General features: G+C 40.3%; 2 protein-coding genes across 2 annotated transcripts in view; both read left to right on the top strand.

Annotated features, from left to right (window-relative positions):
• The first annotated feature begins 74 nt into the window (after positions 1-74).
• micu3b (mitochondrial calcium uptake family, member 3b) lies at positions 75-20,037 on the top strand. Its single transcript, XM_035668788.1, has 14 exons — positions 75-400; positions 2,228-2,375; positions 4,324-4,355; positions 4,484-4,562; positions 8,302-8,349; positions 8,431-8,513; positions 8,599-8,670; positions 10,463-10,504; positions 13,440-13,528; positions 13,755-13,926; positions 16,116-16,224; positions 16,760-16,917; positions 17,826-17,894; positions 19,863-20,037. The coding sequence occupies exons 1-13, from the start codon at positions 149-151 to the stop codon at positions 17,892-17,894; spliced, it is 1,353 nt and encodes a 450-aa protein (XP_035524681.1). The 5' UTR covers positions 75-148; the 3' UTR covers positions 19,863-20,037.
• Positions 10,975-22,664, top strand: part of zdhhc2 (zinc finger DHHC-type palmitoyltransferase 2) — a gene marked incomplete at its 3' end in the record, with an annotated part of 22,753 nt that continues 11,063 nt past the window's right edge. The window contains exon 1 of the mRNA XM_035668987.1: positions 10,975-11,035. The remainder of the gene's footprint in view (positions 11,036-22,664) is intronic.

The following is a 22,664-nucleotide window of genomic DNA, read 5'->3' as shown; positions in this document are numbered from 1 at the left end:
ATTGAAACATTTTTCCTTCACTCTCACGCCCTTTAATCCCGGAGCGACTTGAAATACCGACGGCATTTCTCGCGAGCTCCGGAGCAGCAGCAGGCGGCTCGCGCTGCTCTGCTCTTCCCCTGGTTACGACACCTTAGTGTAAACAGACATGGCTTCCCTGCGCAGGCTTGTACAGTCACTCGCGAACAGCTCCAGAACAACAGGGACGTGGACACAAACGACAACCCCGAAGGCGACAAAAGCGCTGAAAGTTATCGCGGCTGGAGCGTGCGTCGCGGCGGCGGGGGTCGGTGCTGCGTATTACTGCTACCCGGCTGTCGGTAGGCGCACCGGATTGAAGAGCCATGTCGAGGCTCGACTCTTTCATCTGGCGTTGCCATCAGTTTCTGCCACCGATAAGGTACAGTGGGGGCATTTGTCAAACCGCGCGGGCTTTGGTGACCAAACAAACACACCTACAGTCGCTCAAAATGCTTCAATTTAAATGTTTTTTGTTGCCTTATATTAAGAGCTTTATATAGTATCTCCAACACAATTAGCCTCTGCATCGTATGGTTGCACGGGAACCGTCAGTAACGTTAATGTGTCGTCACCAGAAGGAGCTATCCCCGACCTTTCGGTGCTGAAAATGGTCAAAAGGCACTTCATAGATCACGTGACCCAATTGCTGCCATCACTGAGGTTTTTTTTCTTCTACAGGCACGAGGCATACATACTTACATCACTTGGGGGAATGAATATGTGTACATTATGCTGTGTTTACATTTGTTAGGGGCTGGACAAAATAACAGGAACACCTGACTGTCTCCTGTAATCCAGTATAATCGCTTTGGGAAGCTTTTTGGTGTATCAGAGTTTTTATGATGATACATTTTGAGGCCAAACTTGGTTATTGTTGTTGTTGTTGTTGTTGTTGTTGGTGCCAGATTTAAAATGCTATGACCATAGTGGAACATTATAAAAAGAACTCCAACTAATGTGTGTTTTTTATATAGATTTTTCTATTGATTTTTTTTGAAATTTAAATCATTTATTAGTCCAGGAAACCTAAGAAACTATTGACATCACAACTTCCCACAGCCCATGATGACATCGTCAGAATATATAACAGAAAAACAGCAAATCCTCACATTTGAGGAGCTTTAACCGGTAGACAGTATCAAATGATCAGTCATTCTACAGAAGATTAATCAGCAACTATTTGTTTTATTGTTTTATAGTAGATTAACAGTTGGGATGGATTCAGGAAGAAGATAAATACTGATAAAACTGTCAAAACTGCAGCAACAGAATAAAAATGGTAGAATAAAGAACAACTTTATCGTGAGATCAATGGGCTTCGACTTGTGGCCTTCATCGCGGTCATCATGAAACACATCGCGAGAAACATTTGGAAATAAAACATTTGAAAACTAGACTTGTAGTCACATAAACTGATTACTCCAGAACACTGATGGATTAGTCAGTGATAAGAACAGGAACAGAGTTGTTGATGGTTGCAGCTTTACACAGGTTTTTACAGCACTATTGTTATTTTCTGTCAGAAGTTATTTTGCCTGCTCTCTCGTACAATGTGTATTAGTCTCTATTAGCCTACATACCAGAACTTCTACAGCGAGTCTCTTTAGCTCAGACACTCGCTGACATTGTTGACAAGATGTTCATGGATCACAGCAGATGTAAACAAACATGTAAACCAGATTTGCACTTCCAAGCTACAGAAGATTACTTGTTTCCAATCGGAGGGAAACCTTGACTGGTGTCCACAAGCAGCAGGAATCCAGGGACACAGGAAACTGGACACTGGGACTTGGCGGAGGGACTGACATTTGATGAGAGGCGGGGGGTGGTTAGAGGGGGTTTAATGGTTAAGCAGAGGGGGGCACACATTCCCTGGGTGTTTGCTCTGTGCCCAGTGGACCTGGCACTTTGCCACCTGACAGAGAGATCCGCTCTGTCTTCACCAATCCAGCCTTCTGATCTGGCTGCGTTTGAACAGTTGTAGGGACATTATCTGGTGCACAGGGATGAAAAATAGGACTGACATAACATGTGCCCCATTACTGAATTAAAGCTTGGGCCTCTTTGTTGTTCCATGTGAGCGAGGCTTTTCGTGACAAGAAAAGCTTCGATGGATTTCATAAAAAGCATCTTTCAGACAGTATTATCACAGTATTTCATGATGGTGTGTGTGTGTGTGTGTGTGTGTGTGTGTGTGTGTTTACAGGCCAGGACCTATGATCTGGATGATGGAGACGTGTACATGTCGTCCTTTGAAAACAGATTTCGCCTGTTCAGTTCGGTGGAGTACGAGGGCCAGCTCTACATGACTCCGCTCAACTTCATCGAGTCCATCACACTGAATGAACCCAAGAGTGAGTGCACTACTCCCCACGGTACTAAACATCCTTTGGAGGAAGGGAGAAATAAGTATTGATTTTTACGACTTAAAGGTCCAGTGTGTAGGATTTAGTTGCATCTAGCGGTGTAGTTGCAGATCGCAGAGAAACTAGGGAGGCCCTTGAGCTGATTCTCCAAAGTAGACAAACTGCTGAGTGTTTTACCTTCATTCATTTCTTTAGTTCATAACTGCATTAAAAAAAATAAGAAATTACATTTTGTGTCTCTCCTGCACTCACTTGTTATCTCTGTATCTCTTTAACTCTTTACAAGAACATGTCCTTACATAGATTCTAGTGACACTCAGTGCTTTCAGTCTGTAGCAGCCTGGACTTGATGTGTTTGACCAGTGAGTGCAAACTTGTGGGCCATCAAAAAGTATAATCTCCAGAGAAAATACTTTTTTTGGGGAGTCAGGAACAATATTTAGACCCTGGTTTCTCGTTAAACAAATAAAGTTTTTTTAAGTTCCTGTCGAGGCTCCTAGACTTCCTAAGAGTTAAAAGTGCTTAAAATTAGTTAGTAAAAGGTCCAGTGTGTAGGATTTAGTGGCATCAAGTGGCTGCATCAAGCGACTGCAACCAACTGAATACTGCTCGCCTCACCCTTGCCATCCAAGTGCGTCACAAAACACAGCAATTCCCTGTTTCAGCTGATTTTACACTAATGAAATCATACCTATGATTAATATATTTAATTTCTGCCATGTTATCACTTACACACTGGACCATTAAGCAATATTTTTTGCTATCAAGAATTTTGAATGGCAGCCCATTCACCTCATGAAGACTGTAGCAGTGTGCTATACTGCAGATGCTACACTGCCTCCATAATCTTTGTAGCTCTGTGGAGAAACCAGCATTTGTCTGCAGCCATTTGCTTAATTACACTTTGTAACCCCTGCTCCTCTCATCCTTCAGTTACTTGAAAAAAAGCCCCAGTGTTGTTGCTTCCTGGAACTTTGCTTGTTGGTGAGGGCCAGCGAAGTGTCATCGGACAATAAGTTGCGGCTTGAAGAGCCTCAGTCATAACACCTGCATAAAGATAGACATCTTCACCAGCAACCCCACTTTTATGGCTCATTTATGTGGCAAGAAACTCGCCAAGACCCAGAGAGACCAAACAACTTAGCATGGATGTCATAAATGTAACGATAAGACATTCTGATTACTAGGATTGATTATGATTGAAGGTGTGTGGCCTGCTGTAATCTTTTAGCCATGGCTTCACTGGCATCTGCTGAGGAGGGTAAACAAGGAGCACTAATGTGTTAGCATACTGCGTGTCATTGTTCGCTGGTGGCTAATGGCTAACGTGTTGCAAAATGGTAATCATGCTTTTTTTATGGCTATAATGTGGCTGTAAAAAAAAAGATTTTGCCATTCTTTTGGATGTTTAGGAAGGACATAACCACTATGAGCAGAGGATGATGGAGTCGTGGAGAAGTGAACCATTTAAGTCAAAAGTTAAAGTGCTGTCATGTAAATTATTCATCCCAGATCCATAAGTGTTTGCTGGTTATGAAACATTAATAGAAAGCATCAAATACATGCCTACATTGAGGACAATATCCCCCTTTTATCTTCACACGCAGACACCTCACTTTGGTGGAGAGCAGGCCATCACATGGCAATCATAATCCCAGCTTTAGACACAGGCTTTAAAATGTGTCAGCGGAGGGTTATTGTCACTGTTATCGATGTGATTTTCCAGACAGTTTTTTTTTTCTTTTACAACACCTCCATCTTATCTTCTGCTTTATTGACCATTGGAATGTGTTCGTGGAGATACACAGCTTGTGTTTCTGTCCACATAAACACCTGTTTTCACTTTTGTTTCACTAATACAGAATCCACCATTTAAACTTATTATTATACGTCAGACATATATCATCCGCTAACTGTTAAACCTTGTTTTGTGTAGGTAGGAGAGTGTGGAAGTCCCTCACAAAAAAGGTGAGCAGAAGGTCCTTTTCATCTGAGTAAAACCTCTGTAATTACTGCCAACAAACACTGCATTACGTTGTGATTACCTGGGATTTAGAAATGAATGAGTGATTTGGGATTTTCTTCTATTCTCGCAGGAATTAGACAAGATGCTGGCTGACACCCCGCCTGTTTGGAAAGGATCATCTAATTTGTTTAGAAACCTTCGCGAACGAGGTGAAGTAACCCACTTACACACACATAAATCCACTGAATTCAAGTGATTCCCCTTTATGGTTTTATTTTTTTTAAAGGCACTCCATGTCTTGTTCAGAGTGTGCTCTGTTGTGCCTGTCAGCCTTGTATAATTCAGAGCAGTGAGTGTGTTGTAAATACTATCTTATCTCGCCATCAGTCCGGTAACATGTTGTAGATTAATTCTCAAGTACCCTCTGCAGGAGGGAACGGTCCATTGATAATACACTTAATGGTTTCTTCCTGGTTTCTTTAATATTAAGTACAATACGTTTCCTGGAAAGAACTATATCATTTGGTACTACTTTTTAGGGAAAGGAGGAATTTCCTTGAAAGAAATGCAGAAGTCAATAAATGATGAATGAATGCTGTAATGTATGCTTGCTTGTAGACACATTTCTGCTGAGCAGTTAAAAGACTCATTTCATTCATTTACCCTCTTTAAAATATTGTTACAGTCCCCAGGAACAACGCACAATATTTTTGGTAGAAAATAATGCCCATATAAGAAGGTACAATACAGCACTGCACCATCAGGGTCCTTTAAAGACTTATTTTAAAAAGTCTTGAATCCATCACTAAAATCATAGCAAATTATTTAATTAAATTTAACTAAGAGAGCACTCAAGTGTCTTTTTGATAAGTTGCACTTACAGTTTAATGTGAAACGTGGACATTGTGCTCAACTGAAGATCTTCTGTCACTGTCTGTGGCAGGGAGGCAACTGCAGTTTACAGTTTATACCAGTTAACGATTGCATTGAAAATAGGAATATTGAATATAAAATGTGGTTTATTAATCTTACATTTAGATTTCTTATTCAATATTTATAGTACTCTAGTATACTATAATACGTGTGTGTATATGTTATTATATTGTGTATATATACATATATACACATTACAATAGCAATTAATTGGAATTAATTCATTGAAAGTGTACCAATTAAACACCTTATTAGTTACCTAATTAGTTAACTTGACTGCGCCAGATGGTTAGTTACACAGAAACATCTGGGAAGTTGCCATTGTAATAGCGCTTGCACACTCAAAAAATACTCAGCAGGTGATTGGATGAACCGTCTGTCTATCACAGGACGAACTTCAACCAATCACATAACATATGGGAGAAGAGTGAAAACATCTTTCCCTTCGAGAAAAGCTTCCAGTGGCGTTCTTTACTCTTCTTTCACAAAGGATAAACACTCTCCAGTTCTGAAATATCTGATGCTAGCAGCATCTACGCTAACCTCAATGGGAGCTGATTAGTGTCTTCTTGGTGCATCACAACCGGGGCTCACCCCCATAGCTGCCAGTACTTCCTCAAAGGACACTAATTGGTCCGGTATCACTGTGATCTTGCGAGTCCAGCTGCCTTGCAAAGTTAATAATCAGTACCAAATTGCAATGTTTTTTTTGGAAGATTTGGAGATTGTAAATCCTAATAAATAAATAAATAAACTCATTGACCCTTAAAATAAAGCCTCAAGCACTGATTAGTGCATTTTTTGCATCATTGTGCGTGTAAATTGACATTCACTACACAGACACACAGAACCATATGTGAGCAAAGCACCTGGAGGTAATCTAATTTTACATAATGCAGCTTGTGAAATGACTTCACTCTTCACCCCGCAAACCTTAATTCACAGTAACGTTGCATGAAGAAAATGAAGTTGTCAGTGTGATTGAAGATTTTTTTTTTCAAAATTTCCCACCTGGGCCTGCACACTCCAGCTCAGTAGGTCATACGAGCCAGTGGAGCATCAGATCTCACTGTTCTGGTCTCTCCTCTGTTGCTTTAGCTAAGTGCCAATGCTGGGATTTGGGGCTTTTAATCCTGCTGTTAAACGTTGCGGCTTTGTCAGGGAAAAAAAGGACTGGATTGATCTGTGAACAAAGCGTTGCTTTAGAGAATGAGGGAGCTGTTTGAACCCAGCTATGTCGAGACATGTCCCACTGGCCACCCCCCTGATCACCACGGACATTATGAAGCCTAAGAATGGCATTGGATTACATCTCCGGGACTGCCACTCTGTATGAAGTGTTTCTGTGGAATTCTTTGTATTGTCTAACAACATCTACTTGAGCTCAGAGGCTCAGAGGGAGGAGGGGAGAGGGGTGGCTCCCTCCAGGAGTGAAGGTGTGTGGTATTGGTGAAACATGGCTGGAATCTTAAAAGTTTTTTTTTTTTTCCCCTCCTCAACCCATTTAAGCTTTAAAGGCTTTGAAGCTAGAGATCTGTTGTCATTATAGGGCCGTACCTGCCAAACATAGAGAGCCGGGGTGAGAAGATGGAGCACTTTGTCATGGGGGATTTTTTTTGATGAAGTTGCCGAATGGCACGCATCACTAATTCTCTTTTCACACCTCATTTTGTACATGTGTTACGCCAGCGTTTACATCATCTTATTAGCAGCGTTGTTCCAGCCTCCAGAGCAGTGGTTCTCAAACTTCTTACTCCGTGTTCCCCTCCCCAGAAAATACTAGGCTCAACAAGTATCACCATTATGGCTGACGTTAAAATACAGTAAAACGCTGTATTCAGGACAGTTCATGTGAAAGGCAAGTTTATTCCTGCTCTAGGACTGTTGTTGAAGCCTGAACAGAATCGGTTCAAAGCCAGATTTAATTTGGTGGAAAAGGATTACTCCTGGTCTACACTTCATTTCCTAATCATTTCTGTTTAGAGTCATGGTTGCATGTTTCTGAAGCATTCCAAATCTGACAACATGCGAAAACATAGTAGTTCACTCCTTTTTGTTTTGTTTCTAACGCAATAAAACCATGTCAATCGTATTCTGGTGTGCGCTGGAATATATTTTTGTTATCTAGTTTATCTTCCCATCATAGTTCAGTTTGTGGATATGTGCGTGCAGTATGTGCATGAACGTGACTTTGTAGCAGAAAATATTACAGGAAATGGCAAACTCACAAAGTATTTTTATTCGAATTTTGTAGTTATTCATTTATTTCATGTTTCGTGTACCATTAAGGCAGCTTTGATATCACCAGTGGTCCACATTATCAGAATTTTAAACCCAGTGCTGTAGAGGAATTTTGGAAGCAAAGTTTTCCCTTGGGTGCTCCTCTTTCTGGAAATATCTCCCTGCAGCAAACCTTGTACCTGAATTCTTTTCCCATAACACCAAGAGCAGTCACCCAGAACTATCTGGGCTCGATTCTCTATCTTCCCGAGCAAACAAAAGCTTGGGAATGCTTTCAGAGGCAGAGGGGAGAAGCCTCCTGAGTCGATTGAGATGTCTCCTGACACTTACTCTTCCCTTCTCCGTGTCACACAACAAAGGGAGCTGAAGGACGCGACACAAAACCTGAAAATCAGCCATTCTCAATCAGTGACAGATCACTTGAGAATGTATTACACCTTGTTACCCAAACACGATCAGAAGCCGTAGGCCTTAAATTTGTTTGGGTTTGTGTCCAGATAGGTCAGCTCAGCTGTAAAGCCTGTGTTTGTGTGAGGGGAACACCAAGCATGAAGTAAAAGGCACCTTTTAAGATGTTATCAGTGAGCGCAAGAAGATTACCCCTGTCTGAAGGCGTTTCTTTGGATGGCTTATTCATCTCGGGCGCATGACTTTGAACATTTGTAAACACCTTCAGCTAACTGGTTAATGCTGTTTGATGCTGCCTTGTGTGGAAAAGGGAACATTTAGGTTTTTGTTTCTAAGCTTGACAAATCTCTCTCTATTTTTTTCCAGGTGTCATCAGTTACACTGAGTATCTCTTCCTGCTCTGCATTTTAACAAGTAAGTATATGTTTTAACTGGCTTAAGCAGAATTATCTTGGTGACTATCGGTGACTTTAATTCATTTTTGTTTGATTTCAGAGCCCCATGCAGGCTTCAGGATTGCTTTCAACATGTTTGATGCAGATGGGAATGAAATGGTGGACAAAAGGGAGTTCTTGGTGGTATGAGCCTTGTCTCGTAATCAGATATAATATAATACATTTCATCTGTTACCTTTTGCATAATAATTTATCATCTTCCCACCAGCTGGAGGAAATTTTCCGTAAGAAAAAGGACAGAAAGGAAGTTGCTGAAGACGTGCAAAGATTGGACCAGCAGGTATGAATTGACGTTGTTAAAGTTGCTGTAATCAATGTCTTTTACATAAATATGGACCAGATGTCTATGTCTAATGTAAAATACGTGAAGCAGCTCATTGTTTTGGTTTTCCATTGCCTGTTAACTCCAGCAGCAGCAGGATAGACAGACAAAATTAGCAACTCACAAGCTAGAGGGCAGATATCTTTCACAGAACTCACGTAGACTAAAACAGAGCTAAAAGAAGTGTGAATACTGGACTTACGTGAGTCAGGTGGCAGAAACACAACTCTAAATGAATGTCAGTGTTGCTCTATGTGTGCTACATGTGTAATTAAATGCATATTTGCTAACAAGTTCCCTGTAACAACTATATGTGTCAGGTGTTGTTCTTTCAGCTTGGTGTGCTGCCCCCAAGTGGCCAAAAAAAAACTACCAATTTAAACCTGCAATAATTAATATTCCTTCTTGGGGGCAACACAAGAGGGGCATAGTATCACTGTATAAGGTTGATATGGCTGCGTTTATTCGTCATGTTTCTGCCACCTGACGAATTTAAGTTCAACATTCACTCTTCTTTTAGCTTTGTTTTAGTCTACATTAACTCCCAAGAGGAATATCTGCCTCAGCTAAATATGCAGCTAGTCACTTACTTTGTGTACTGTTTGGTGCTGGGCAGGTATCTCATTGCTTTGCCATTTAAAAACTGCCTGTTGCATCTGAAAGCAAGATTGATTTGATCTATGAGTCAAAATGTTTTGGGCCGGTTAACCAAAACATTGGGCTGAAAAACACTAAAATGCTCCATACAGCTGACAGGTGACTATTTGGTTTTATAATCTTCATGTATCAGAAACTGTCATCAAAATTTGTATATAATGTGATTGTATATACTTGTATATCAATGTGATGGTTTGTTCTGTACAATCAACATCTATTGCATGTCTGTCCGACCAGGGATAGGGATTCCTCCCTTGTTGCTCTTCCTGATGTTTCTTTCATTTTTACCTGTTTAAAAGGACTTTTTGGAGAGTTTTTCTTACTTAGGGTCTAGAGTCTGATGAAGGACATCTACAAAATGTGATTTTGGGCTACATAAATAAGATCTGACTTGACCTGGGTCAGGTGATATTCTCTGTGGGTTTTGTCACCACGAGTCACGCCTTTCAAAGTACACAGAGTTCTTTGATTTATTGTTTAAAAAAAGAAGATTAGTGCAGCTTGACATTGACCTGAATCTTACATTTGAACCAACATGGCATTATATGACAGAGTTTTTGTTTGCAACACTTGCAGTGTTACTAGAGAGAACACAAGCTGCACAGAGGTGAATGTGGTCATACAGGGTAAAACATGCCTAAGGCTTTCATCTCTTTAAGACTGTCTTATGCCACATGCAGGTGGATGTAAACAGGCAGAGCTGAAAAGAGAGATAAGAGCGACTCTTTGAGGTCTTATCGCACAAACACAACATGGAGGAGCTTATTCTGCCAGGACAAACGTTAGCATCTCTGGACGGTCTCACATTAATCTGAAGCCCGTATAACCATCAAAAAGATCATTAGAATGGGTACTCTAGATTTGGAAATATAATGACGCTTTGCAAGAAGACAAAGCTGAAGACGAGGATTAGGTGCATTCACTAACCGAAGAATAGGAATAGGTATCTTGGATTGCTGGTAAAGTCATATAAACTTGACAGCGTTGCCTTAATCAGAAGTTTAAAAAACTAATTTCCAACCATCTTCCTGTTCTAAAATACTTTGTGTATTATAAATAAATCTTGTCTCTCTGTTCTCTTTTTGCATTTCAGAGCCTGCAGCTGTACGGGCATCACAAACCCCCGCCACACAGTGTATGTATTGTTCTCTTTCCCTGAAGGAAAATGAACTGTTCTGCTTGTTGCATGTATTTTTGGCATGCGCTCTCCCTAACCTGAAAATGTTTTTGCACAGTGAGTTAGCACAGAAAACGCACATGTATCTCAGGGGCTGACACCACCCGTATTTGTGTCTGTTAACACCAGATAACCTCATTCACATTCACTGGAATTGAAATACACCACCGTGTACTTCAACATTATCTGACATATTGTCTTTGTGAGTGTGTGTGGTAGTGCATGGGGTGCGCTGCAGATGATTTATGTACTCTGCTTTTGTCAGCGTTGGGCGAGGGATTCCACTTCAAAAAGCTCTTACCCAAAGACTGACAACGTTTCGCCCGGACCCCCATGTTTTATTTTTACAGTTTCTTGAGGAGTGGTATTTGGGCTCAGGTTACCTTTTGTGATGGGTTTGACCATGAAGATGCCCGTCAGAGAGGAGAAGCAGCACTGTGAAAAGCACTCAACACACACACACACACACACACACACACACACACACACATAGAAGAGCCTACAGCTAACAGTGGGACAGACCCATCTTTTCAGAGTTCTGTTTGAAGACTTTCCCTTGAGGTGTGTCTTTTTTGTTTTGATTTCTTCTCCCGTACTGTAGGTAACTTTCCAGCAGAAAAAGTTCAAAAGTCAAATCTTTTCAAAAACACATAACAGGCATGTCTTCAGTGCTGTGGTTGGGCTTTCCCCGACATATTCTAATTACAAGTGTATGAGGATCTTTTCATGGGATGAGATGGGAACAGCGTGGCGCATTAAAGAGTTGTTCCGTAATTAGCTGTGGGATCATGTCGTAAATCTCTCTCTCTCTGGTGAAAAGCGATGAGGCGCAGAGGAAGAGCTGCCTCACATTCCCCCTCGGGCTTGAGAGATGAAAAAAAAAAACTAAATAAGATAAATAAATATTATGAAATGAAGCAAGCCAACCTTAGGAACACGTGTCGACGGCGGCTGGCTGTTTCTGGTTGGTTGCATGCTGATGTTGCTTATGAATGAGGTGATGTCGAGACTTGAGAAAACACCCGACTGAAGAGATGATATGTTGAAAAAAACAGAATGATAGCGAGAGGCAGCAAGATGGTTAATAACTGCTAACTTAGAAATCCTAGTTTTTCTTAACTACTCGGAAGACAGATCTCCTGTGATCTTTTTATTGCACGTGACACCAATTACCAGAAAATTGTTGTTGACAGTTGTGTTTCACTGCAGCTGTAGTTATTATAGTCCCACAGCAGCTGGGTGGAAGTGAAGGGAACAGTGTAAACTGTAATAATAATAATGATTGGTTAATCCGAGATCAGGAGCATGACCTCAATGAGAAAAATAGCAGAGAGTGGCTTCTTTGTTCCAGATTACATTGAGCAGGAAATGTGGTCAAAGAGTTTTTGTACATTTTAGTGTATTGGTAAAAATCTGCACCATCATCTTTTATATTTAGATTTACAGTCTCACGCAAAAGAGAATGTATCCGTTTAAAAGCTGAACCTATTTCACAACAGTGGGTGAAAGGTGTCTGATAACCTGCATTTACCTCACAGCATAGCATCAAATGATGATGTATTGGGTGGGTTCAGTTACATAGTTAACCTGGCATGAATCACCCTTCAGGTCTCACGCCCTGCATGCTTTCGACATGTGTTAGCTGTGTTGGCTCGATGTCCTGCCAAGAGGCTGCATGCATCGCTGCAGAGCAGGCTCACGTCAGGGCTGATGGGCCTCTCAGATACACCGGTGTCAGCCCCCGTCTGTTTCTGCATGTCTGACTTTTTGTCTACTGCCACATATGTCTGACTCTTCTCTCCAGTCTGTGCATCTCCTGTCCTCCTTGTCTGCCTCAGTGTCCACGTTTGTCTGTCCATCTCCCTTTTTCCTAATCTCTCCAACATGTGCCAGATGTATTTTGTCCTCTAACAGCTGTGCTTCAACTGCTGCCACAGGTTCTTAAAAAAGACAGTCAGCATGTGGAGGCCCGGGGCATGTGGGATGTTCTCAGACGTGGCACAAGTCAAGTTCTGTTTTCTGATCTCACTGAGGTAGCCATGCCGTCATTAAGATACTTCTTCATTCAGTCCCTCCAGGATTTCATTGGCTTTTTTGGGGGATTGTTGGAGCTTTTCTAAAAATATTGTAATGCATGTTGCTGTGTTTAAAAACATTTTTTTGTGGGAAAATTGCAAGAATAGTGCTCAACATTTTGTGCAGGGAACTGCTACAATTGGTTAAACTCACATTAAACTGGCAGTGACTGAACAAAATTCACAAGGATTGGTTAGTTATTGCCATTGCAACTTCCTGGAGGGACTGTTCATTTCTTTCTTTATAAAGTAATACTAAGTACCAGGTTCTGTCCTTACTGATTTGTTTCTCATAAAAACTCCTGTAGGTTTCGTGTTAGCGAGAACAGTGGAACAAGTTCTTGATTTATGCATCTATCTTCTTGTTAGTAAGAGTAAATACTCAAAGAGAGCTCCTCTAATGTTTCCTTTGTTCCTTTGTAGCATGTTTAATTAATCTGCTGCATGGCACGTGTTTGTATTGTGCAGAAAGGAGGAAATGCTGGTTTGGTTTCAGGTACAGTGAAAAATTAACCATTAACTCTGGGTAATTATTCAATAGCAGAATCTGGGTATGGCTATTAACTAACATCTTTACTTAAAGCTGTCAGCATGGTTAAATAAATGTAATTGTTAACCCGGTTGGTACCATGAATCGCTTGTATGTAACAAAACAGGTCATCCTGGGTGCTTAAACTGAGATTTTGTGCAAATTCCCTCAATGTTTCAATGAATCGTTGCTGTAATCAGGTGTGATTTGCTCTGTTTATCAGACTTTATAACATCTAAAATTGACTTTTAAGGTTATGAGGAGTAATGCACTTTCTTCTCTCTGACAGCATGTGGATGAGAAAACAGAGACAACGCTGCTGGTGCATTTCTTTGGGAAAAAAGGCAAAGCCGAGTTGAAATTTGAAGATTTTTACGAGTAAGTTGAAAAACCTTTTGTCTGCTCTGTGATAAACCATGATGTCCTAGAAATTATTATCTCACAGTGTAATAAGGCCATTAATTATTCTCATATCGCACTGAACCTCCAACAATTCAACCTTTAGTGGTTTTGTTTGTGAATATGTTAAGTGTTCCTTTGTGCATGTTGAGTTTCTGGTGGTGGCATTTACTGTCAGCAGCTGCCCTCCGTCTCGCTCCTCCAGGTTCATGGACAACCTGCAGACAGAGGTGCTTGAGATAGAGTTCCTCTCCTACTCCAAAGGCCTGCCCACCATCAGCGAGGAAGACTTTGCTCGCATCCTCCTTCGCTACACCAATGTGGACGACGTCAGCGGGTATTTGGAGAACGTGCGCCACAGCATTCCAGATGAAAAGGTGCGTTGTTTTTTCCCCTTCACATTCACTTTATCATCACGTTACCTCTGACAGCTGCCATTCTTCATCTTCATGTACACGGGTTAGACAAACTAACTTACAATATGATGTAATCTATCAAAAACTGGAACCTTAAAAAATGCAGGAAAGATTAATCTACTCCTCTCTTCAGTATGATATCATTCAAAATGATTGTAGGACTAATTAATTGGACATTTTGTTCCAGGTTATTTAAAAGGAACATTTTGGGAAATGTGCTTATTTGCTTTCTTCCCAAGAGCGAGATGAGAAGGTCGATATTTATCTCACGTCTGCGCCCTAAGCTTGACCCAAGAGGTGATTAGCTTACAAAGACTGCAACCAGAGGGGAACAGCTACTCTGGCTCCATCCAAAGTTAAAACGTGTGCCTATCATCACCTCTAAAGCTCAGTAATCGACATGTTGTGTCTCATTTCTTTAACTCATCCATTAGAATAACATTTGGTTTTATTTTTATGGGAATTATGTGTCGGAGCTAATTAATGTTTATCTGGTACGACGGTACCTCGCCTGGCACCCTCAATGTGACGACAAGACTCCAGGAAGTGCCAGCACTCAATTGACATTAAATTCACAAATTGTAGTTTTTTTCGTTTTTTGTACAGTTTTAACAAACAAAATAAACTGTATTATTTTTTCAGATTTTTCTGTTTTGTGAACAACATTTTATTAGTTCATGTTGACAGAAGATGTATGCAGATATAGTTAATTAGATTTGATTTGATTAATGCTATATTGTGCTTGTATATAATAATACCTGGTGTGCAAGTAATACACAAACATGCATATCCATATAATTGGACAAGCAGATACAGATGTACACCAGCACATACATATACAAGACCTGAAGCCATATCATTATATATATTGCATGCACATACACACACATAGCTAAAGTAGATTCGAAACTGCTAATTGGAGGATTGTTTTTAACTTGGAGAGAGTTATCCTAGTTCTGTCCCAGTCTTTATGCTAAGCTAACTGCTCGCTGGTTATAGCTTCCTATTAGCGTAGAGTGATATTGAGCTTCTCATTAAACTCCCAGAGAGAAAGCGTTTTCTCTCCAAAATGCTGAACTATTCCTTTAAATGAATCAGTTAGCTTTTCACAGACTTTGAAGCAACACTGTTTAGAATCGAAACTCCGTAGACCTTTTTCACAGCAGCCATTTTGACGTAAAATAGTAGGGTAAACACAGGCGTCCAGTGAGCTAACATGCACAATAGCAGCATCCTGACTCTAGCTGCTGTGAAAAAGGCCTAAAAAAGATGCACAGTGAACATGTACTGCAGCAGGTAGGCCTAAGGACCTCATAGAGATGTTTAAATATGAGGATAACAGCACACACCTGGTTGTTTGGTGTGAGTATGGGAGTATTTTAGTCCTCCGTTTCTTTGGATAGCACTGTGAATAAGCTGCTGAGTGAAGCATCCTCATTTTAGCTTTAATTTGTTTTTCCTCTTGGCACGCTGACCCGCTCCTCAGCCGGCTCGAGTAGCCTGTTGCTAGATCTCCATTGATTATGAAGTGGGTCTGGTCGTTAGGCTGAGAGATATTTTATGGCCCTCGCCTTGTTAAAACAGCAAAGCGTCACAGATTAGTCATTACTCCATTTGTTCGGCTGTGTGTGTTGCCTGTTTGGCGTGGCCCCCGGCAAGAGAAGGAGCTAGTAGCTGCGGGATGGTTGAGTGGACATCAATAGGCTCAGTGTTTGAGTCATCAGCCAAGCCTGAGATGTTTGGGGATTCATCACTTCTGTTGTTTTTGTTTATTCAAGTATCAGGTTAATCTGCCTTAGAAAAGTCTGCAAACAGCCTGACCTCTCCCCAAAAGCTACAATCCTCCCCCCGCCGCTGACAGCTCAGCGTGTCCATACTGCACAGGGAAAATCCAGCAATGTATACTTTGTCTGTTTGGGTGTGTTATCTATCTGATGGCTTCAAGGTCCCACACACACTAAAGGATTCCTCCGCAGGATGAAAGGAAGCAGATTATGTGTTGTGTGAATTGTAGCACTATCCTTCTCTGGAGTGTTGACACATGCAGCCATTTGCTTTATGTGGCACTTTATGATTTCTCATGTTGCATTTCACAAGTTTTATGTTTCATAAATAACAGGCATTGTTTCATTGTCGTTATCTCTCTGCAGGGAATCACCTTTGAGGAGTTCAGGTCCTTCTTCCAGTTCTTAAACAACCTGGAGGATTTTGCCATCGCCATGCAAATGTACAACTTCGCCAACCGCTCCATTGGTCAAGGTAAAGTCTGTAGTCACATACTAGTTGTACAACACTTGAGTCACTTGATTGTTCAGTTTGAGGGAGTTTTACTACTTTTCCATCTAATGAGATAACAGTAACAGCTCCACTCGAGGGGGGAAACACAAACTTCTGCAGGGATGACTGGCTGGACTAACCATGGTGTAATTTACCTGCTCTAGTTATAAAGATGTTTTATCATGAACATAAATATGTATATTTTATGGACATACGTGTGTATATAAAACTTCCAATGCACGTATTGTTTATGCAGAATCAAGGTGGATGAATAAAAACATGCTGTTTTTAAACATAACTCCAACTGTAATATATTTGTAAGAATCATAAAAACTTCACTCAAAAGTTGAAAATCAGCCCCAAATACAAAAGTATTTGTAAAGACATGCGTGTATTTGCTTTTTGCATTTTCATTGTTTTCCAAAAAATTATTTGATGTGATTACAGTCTTATTTCTCTTATTCCTCTTCTATATTGTTCACTTCTCTCCTGCTCACCTGTTTCTCTTCTCTCTCAGAGGAGTTTACCCGCGCGGTCTACGTGGCTACAGCCATCAAGCTGACCCGCCACTTGGTCAACACGGTGTTCAAGATCTTCGACGAGGATCGCGACGATAAACTCAGCCACAAGGAGTTCATTGGCGTCATGAAGGACCGGCTGCAGCGCGGTGGCAGGGTGAGAAAGCAGAGATAGCAGATATTTTTTTATGCCACTAAAGGTGACAGAATAGATGTGTCCTCTCTCCTCCTCCCTCTTCAGTCTCGGAGAGAGCAGCTTTTCAAAGGACAGAAAGGAAAAACAGCGTCCTTGCAAATCCAAGATCTTAACTGTTTGGTAACCATAGTGATTAGAGTTAGGACCTGATATTGGAAGAAAGCCTTTACAGATGAACTGCTACTCAGTCATGTATCTATCCTAACTTAAGATAGGAACAGTTTTTTGGCTCGGCAAGATGAGAACAGAGTTGCTAGGTAACAGACATAACAGTATCCTAACCTGAGATAAGATTTGATAGGATTCCTAAAGTTTGTTAGGACTGACTCCTGAAATAACAAATGGGGAAAAACCTTACATTCGACCCTTTTCTATCTTAATTTAAAACTTGAGAAAGTAATACTCCACAGCAGCACTGGCTGATGTGAAAGATACCAGCGCTGTCAGTCTTTGTCAGCGACTTTTCTTTATTTGTAATCTGTCAGACTTAACAGGATGAAGGACAGGAAGACAGGTTGATGCTGAGCACAGAAATACATGTTTGTTTTCAAAACGGAGTACTACTTCGGCAACTATTAGTGTCACAAACACCTCCTCTCCTGTTCAATTTCAACACTGAGTAAGCATTAATTATGTCTCTTTTTTTCTTGAGGTGGTGGTTTACTTAAATACCTTCATAGCATAATATCTAAATTACACTCCTGACACTTTTTATTACTGAAACACAACTCATCTCTGAGGTGGCAATTGTTTGTGAAATTATGCTGCCATCTAGCGGGACGTACTGAAATTGATCTTCTCATAGTATTTCCTTCTTTCTTTCTCTCTCTCCCTCTCTCACACACACACACACACACACACACTAACAGGGTGTCAGAGTGGAGGAGAAGTTCACCTCTTTTAAGACGTGCATGAAGAAGGAGCTCTCATTCAAATAGGTAAACTCTTTTTCTCACACTGTTAAATGGGGCAAAAATAAAAAAAAAATACACTAACGATCTTTAAAAAAAAAGCATTATTTTTTAAAACTGTTCCCTAGCAGAGTTTCCCAGGCACACTATCCCAGGCAGTCTTTTCAGATGTGTTTTGAGGCCCACACTCTGCTCGCTCGAAGCATTGAGTTTCACTGTAATATTAACGCCTGATCAACTGCCACCAGATACCAGCTTAAGTCTGCATACATGAGCAGTGAGCAGTGCAGTTTAAAGCCGTATAAATGTTTCAAAGGAAATGCACCTCTTGGGAGAGGACTTGGTAATCTTCCCTGATAAATCTTTGGAAAGGACTTGATCTGTATGTTTTTGCAAACAATGTAAAAGTGTCTATTTTGAGAGAGAAATTAGAACAATTTAACCTCATTATTGTGAGATCTTTATCCGGATGAAAGTGAAGTGGACAGATATGAATGTAATCTTGAAGAATAATTAAACACTTTGAGAATTATGCTGCTTAGATGAGAAGATTAATACCACTTTTATGTTTGTTAAATAAGAAGCGGCTGGTTAGCTACAGTAAGCTTAGCACAAAGACTGGAAACAGGGGGAAACAACTAGCCGGGCTCTGTCCAAAAGTAACTAAATCCACCTACCAGCACCTCTAAAGCTCACTAATTAACACGTTATATCTCGTTTGCTTTGTGGTGTTACGGTGGGTTATATGCATCATGTTTGGGTTATTATTGTCTTTACATTTAGGTTTCAGCTTCTGCTGCGCTAAGCTAACTGGCTGTAGCTTTATATTTACTATACATATGAAAGCAGTATCAAGAAAAGGTGTATTTATCAAAATGTTTGTTCTTTGAACTTTCAGCATAAGCTAACTTGTAACTTAATTAACTACTTGATAGCCCAGGCTTTTATTTGCTTCAATCAATTAACACAACCTTCCTTCATTTGGAACTATTTAACACAAAACTCTACAGATCAGATTGTTTATTTAAACTAGTTTGAATATTATTATATATAGAATTATTATTATAAATGTAGCTATCGAATAAAATATAAATGATGTGGTGGTTAAAATGAACTGAATGATTGAATTGTGGAGGATCTAATGATATGTAGCATGTTCATATTGTCTGAAGTTTAAACATTTATATTTGTGTAGGCGATCTAAGCAGCTTCGAAGTCACTCAACTGGGCGACCCGGTGGTCTTTAAGAGGTTTTACACAGCCAACGAATTTCTATAAAATCCAGACCAGGCGTCTAATTGAGACCTGCGTTTATTTATCAAAACGTGAAGCCACAGCAGACTAGTGATGTGTCTAATTGGGACTCCGCTTTTAATTGAAGTTTCACAGTATGTAAAGTCTCTTCTGTGCTGGCAATACTTTGCCAATATGTTATTTATAAATTAAAGTAAATGAGTATGTAAGTGTGTGTAAAGAAGTATGTAGATATTTGGTAGAACAGCTGGTTTGCCGCTTGTTCCTGGGTGCTGAAAATCCACAGCTGTGGTGAGTCCTGCAGAGGAGACAGATTCTTTTCTGCATAGTTGCAGAACTACCACAGCACTCATGCTCCGTGACTGTTTGATTAAGAGCTGTAAGAGTTTTTGGTTCTCACTAGTCTAATTTATTCTTGTTTCTTATTGTCTCTTTTCTGCCATGTAATATACAAGAAATAATTGACTGCGTTTGTAATGTAAGAACAATACTGATTGTTCATCCTGGTCTTTCTTCATAATGGTAGTTCATTTAAATAAAATTGTACTTATATAGGCCAAAATCATAATTTGCTTCAGGGGGTTTTAAAGACTTTTGCTTTGGATAAGAAAAAACGTCCCCCAAAAAAGCCTTTTACAGGGACAAAATGGATGAAACCTCAGGAAATGGTGGCACAATGTGTCGTTTTACATATACAAAGTTTCACTTGTATTTATCATTTTCTCTCTGTTTTGTCACCAGGTAAAAAAATCTCATCATCCATCATCGGTGCATGTCTTACAGTCGGGATGAGCTTTGCCTCCTTTGTGCTTTCTACTAGGACAGAATGGTTATATCTTATTGCATAATTGTAGAAGTTTTAAAAATAAACAGGATGTTGCACAAACAGGATGTGGTCAGATTAATGGGAAGTTGTTGCAAGTGGTAAAAAAACAAAAAAACAAAAGAATGAACCATTATGAAGCTAGTGAGAAAATCCACTTAACTCAGTGCTGCAGTGGTCTAATTAATGCCTAATCGCTTCAGCCTGCTCAGAAGATATTGAACTATTTATTGACTCATCTACGTGTAAATATATGTCTCCGTTTATGATACTTAACTGATTGTATTTATTTATCTAACTTATCTATCTGTTGTCTATTTATTGCTCTGTATTGTTCGGTTTGATTCTCCTTTTTGTCCTGAGCCTGATTCTGTACGGCTCACACACTTGGTCCTTCTGTCAGCTCTGCAGCCCCCTGCACAGATCAGCTTAGGACGGCACCTCCCCCTCCCCCCCACCTTTCTCCAAAGCGCTGCAGGCTAAAAACCTCAGGAATCCCCCCACCGTTTAAAACTAACAGGCACGCTAACAGTGTAAATCATTTCTTCGGCTAGTAAGACAAGTCCTATTATGCAACTGCCAGGGAAGACTTCCTTTATAAATAATATGCAGATATTTAAAGGCCATATGTTTGTTCCACTCTTGGGACGGGCTTCATTCCTTAAAATTAGTGTTTGGTTTTAGAAAGAGCAATATATTAAAAGACCGTTTCCCCCTTTAACTTTATATAGATAGGGAGTTTCACACCTTTATCTTCTCCTTTATATGAAATCTCCCCTGTAATCACTGCTATAGCAAACGTTTGGAGGATCTCTTAACCATGAATTCCTGGTGTAAGTTTGCTTGGGTGGATTACCGTACTGCAAAAATGACTGACTAAAGATACACAACATGCTGTACGCAGAATTGAAGGGTTTTTTTGATGTGATTTGGAAACTTCTCGCCATATGTCCTCCTTTTAAAAATCGGACCTCCGACTGTTCACCACTGACGTAACGAGCGCAGTTGTATTACTACTACTGACAATGTCCATAAATATCAAATATAAAATATTTGGCATTCTTGTTACTTTGTGCTCCTCCCGTCCCTTCCTCTTCCCCCCACACACAAACACACACGTGCCAACAGTGTCTGCAGCTGTGGTCACTGTTTTCACACAGTTCAGCTAATAAACTGTGAAATCCTCACACTGTCCTCCCCAGACAAACCTTTTCTTTGTAACTACAGTGGACTGATGGCAGGAGCACAGAAGAATAAATTAACTGTTTTATTCTCAACCTGAAGGCAAATCATTAACAGTATTAATCATCAGGAACCTGAGGCTGGTGTGGGTGTACACGACTCTAATCAGGGACTTTTTATCTTTAAATGATTCATTCAGCAGGGTAATAATTTGCTGTCTCACACTCTAATCCTGCACCTATTGAAGTGAGATCAAGGAGATCCTTTAAGGACTCTGTAAAAGACTCCTAAAATGTGGAGAAAAGTTTCAGTTACAGTTGCATTAAACATCACTTGCCAGTTAGTTGAGTGAGAGGAATTGAATGGTTCCACTTATTTGTCCATAATTTACATACATCCCATCATTCACCCCTACATTGTGTGACAGTACCGGTAATTTCACCCACTAAAGTCCAGATCTAGCTGCTTTGGATTAAGGTTTCACTTTCCCCTCAGTATGAACAAGCCTCTGAAGGGCAGTCTAAAGGGGGACTTACAGGAGACAGATTACAGAAAGAATGGTCAGAACTGATGAAACAGAGGCAGAGATATCCTGATTTTTTTTTGTCCCTGTTATGGATGAAACTGAAAAGACAATGGATACTGTAATTCCCACAATGCAACTCACTGGCATCATTCATTTCATTAGATCCTCTCTGCCTGCTAAATGCCAAATGCAAAAGATGTCAAATTTTGCGCCCCAAGTTTGGCCCACAGGCTTGCTTTGTGTCAAACCCAAGATGAGACTTTAATAAAGGTCACAGGAGACATTGTACAGCTGGTTTCACAGGCCGAGTAGTGACAAGTAAATTAATTTCCATGTGTAAAATCAGCGAAGTGCCACCTCAGGGGAGCTCAGGGTCAGCTGTAACATTTTCAAAATGTTCCTAGATATTTATAGAGGTCACTACAGTGCTCATATTTTTTATAAATTGTAGATTCAAATGGAAAAAATATGCATTCAGTGAATTTCTTGTTTAGTCAAAACTGTAGATTTGGGGTCAGTTACATCATATTTGTCACATTTTGTTCGGCAGTATTTGAACAACATTGAAACTGGTTGAGTTTTGACATGTGACTGAGCCATCTGTCTTACTCTAAGGCTGAGATGCTTTATTATTGCGGGGCATATTGTTAGACTGCTGCAGCATGCCGCCCACCCACAAAACTGGCAACAGGTTGAAAATCACAACTTAAACATGTCTCACATTCAAACAGCCTTTATATAACAAAATACCTTTTCAATCAGAAAGTGAAATGTGACGTAAAGAGCAGTTAGTGAGTGCAGCTTGGCAGGAGCGGCTTGTACAATGTTCTGTACTGCAGGACTGTAAAATATTGTGCAGGTGCAGATGGGTGTGAAGCAGCAGGAGCAGGTGGATCTCGCAGACCTCCACCTACTCTGTCAGGTAATGGAAAAACACAATATGTTGGCAAACACAAGCAAACCATACTACATAAACACCAACTCACAGTATGAGATAGATAGATAGATAGAT

The sequence above is a fragment of the Morone saxatilis genome, unplaced genomic scaffold (genome assembly GCF_004916995.1).
Source record: "Morone saxatilis isolate NCDOM2014 unplaced genomic scaffold, NCSU_SB_2.0 Contig22, whole genome shotgun sequence".
NCBI classification, from domain to species: domain Eukaryota; kingdom Metazoa; phylum Chordata; class Actinopteri; family Moronidae; genus Morone; species Morone saxatilis.
The sequence above is the reverse complement of the archived record's forward strand: the minus strand, read 5'-3'. Positions and strand labels throughout refer to the sequence as shown.

Excerpts from the sequence above, each read along its gene's own strand:
- micu3b (XM_035668788.1), top strand. The coding sequence starts at position 149 with ATGGCTTCCCTGCGCAGGCTTGTACAGTCACTCGCGAACAGCTCCAGA. Across the intron at positions 10,505-13,439 it reads ACAAACCCCCGCCACACAGT|CATGTGGATGAGAAAACAGA; the intron begins GTATGTATTGTT and ends TCTCTCTGACAG. Across the intron at positions 13,927-16,115 it reads ACAGCATTCCAGATGAAAAG|GGAATCACCTTTGAGGAGTT; the intron begins GTGCGTTGTTTT and ends ATCTCTCTGCAG.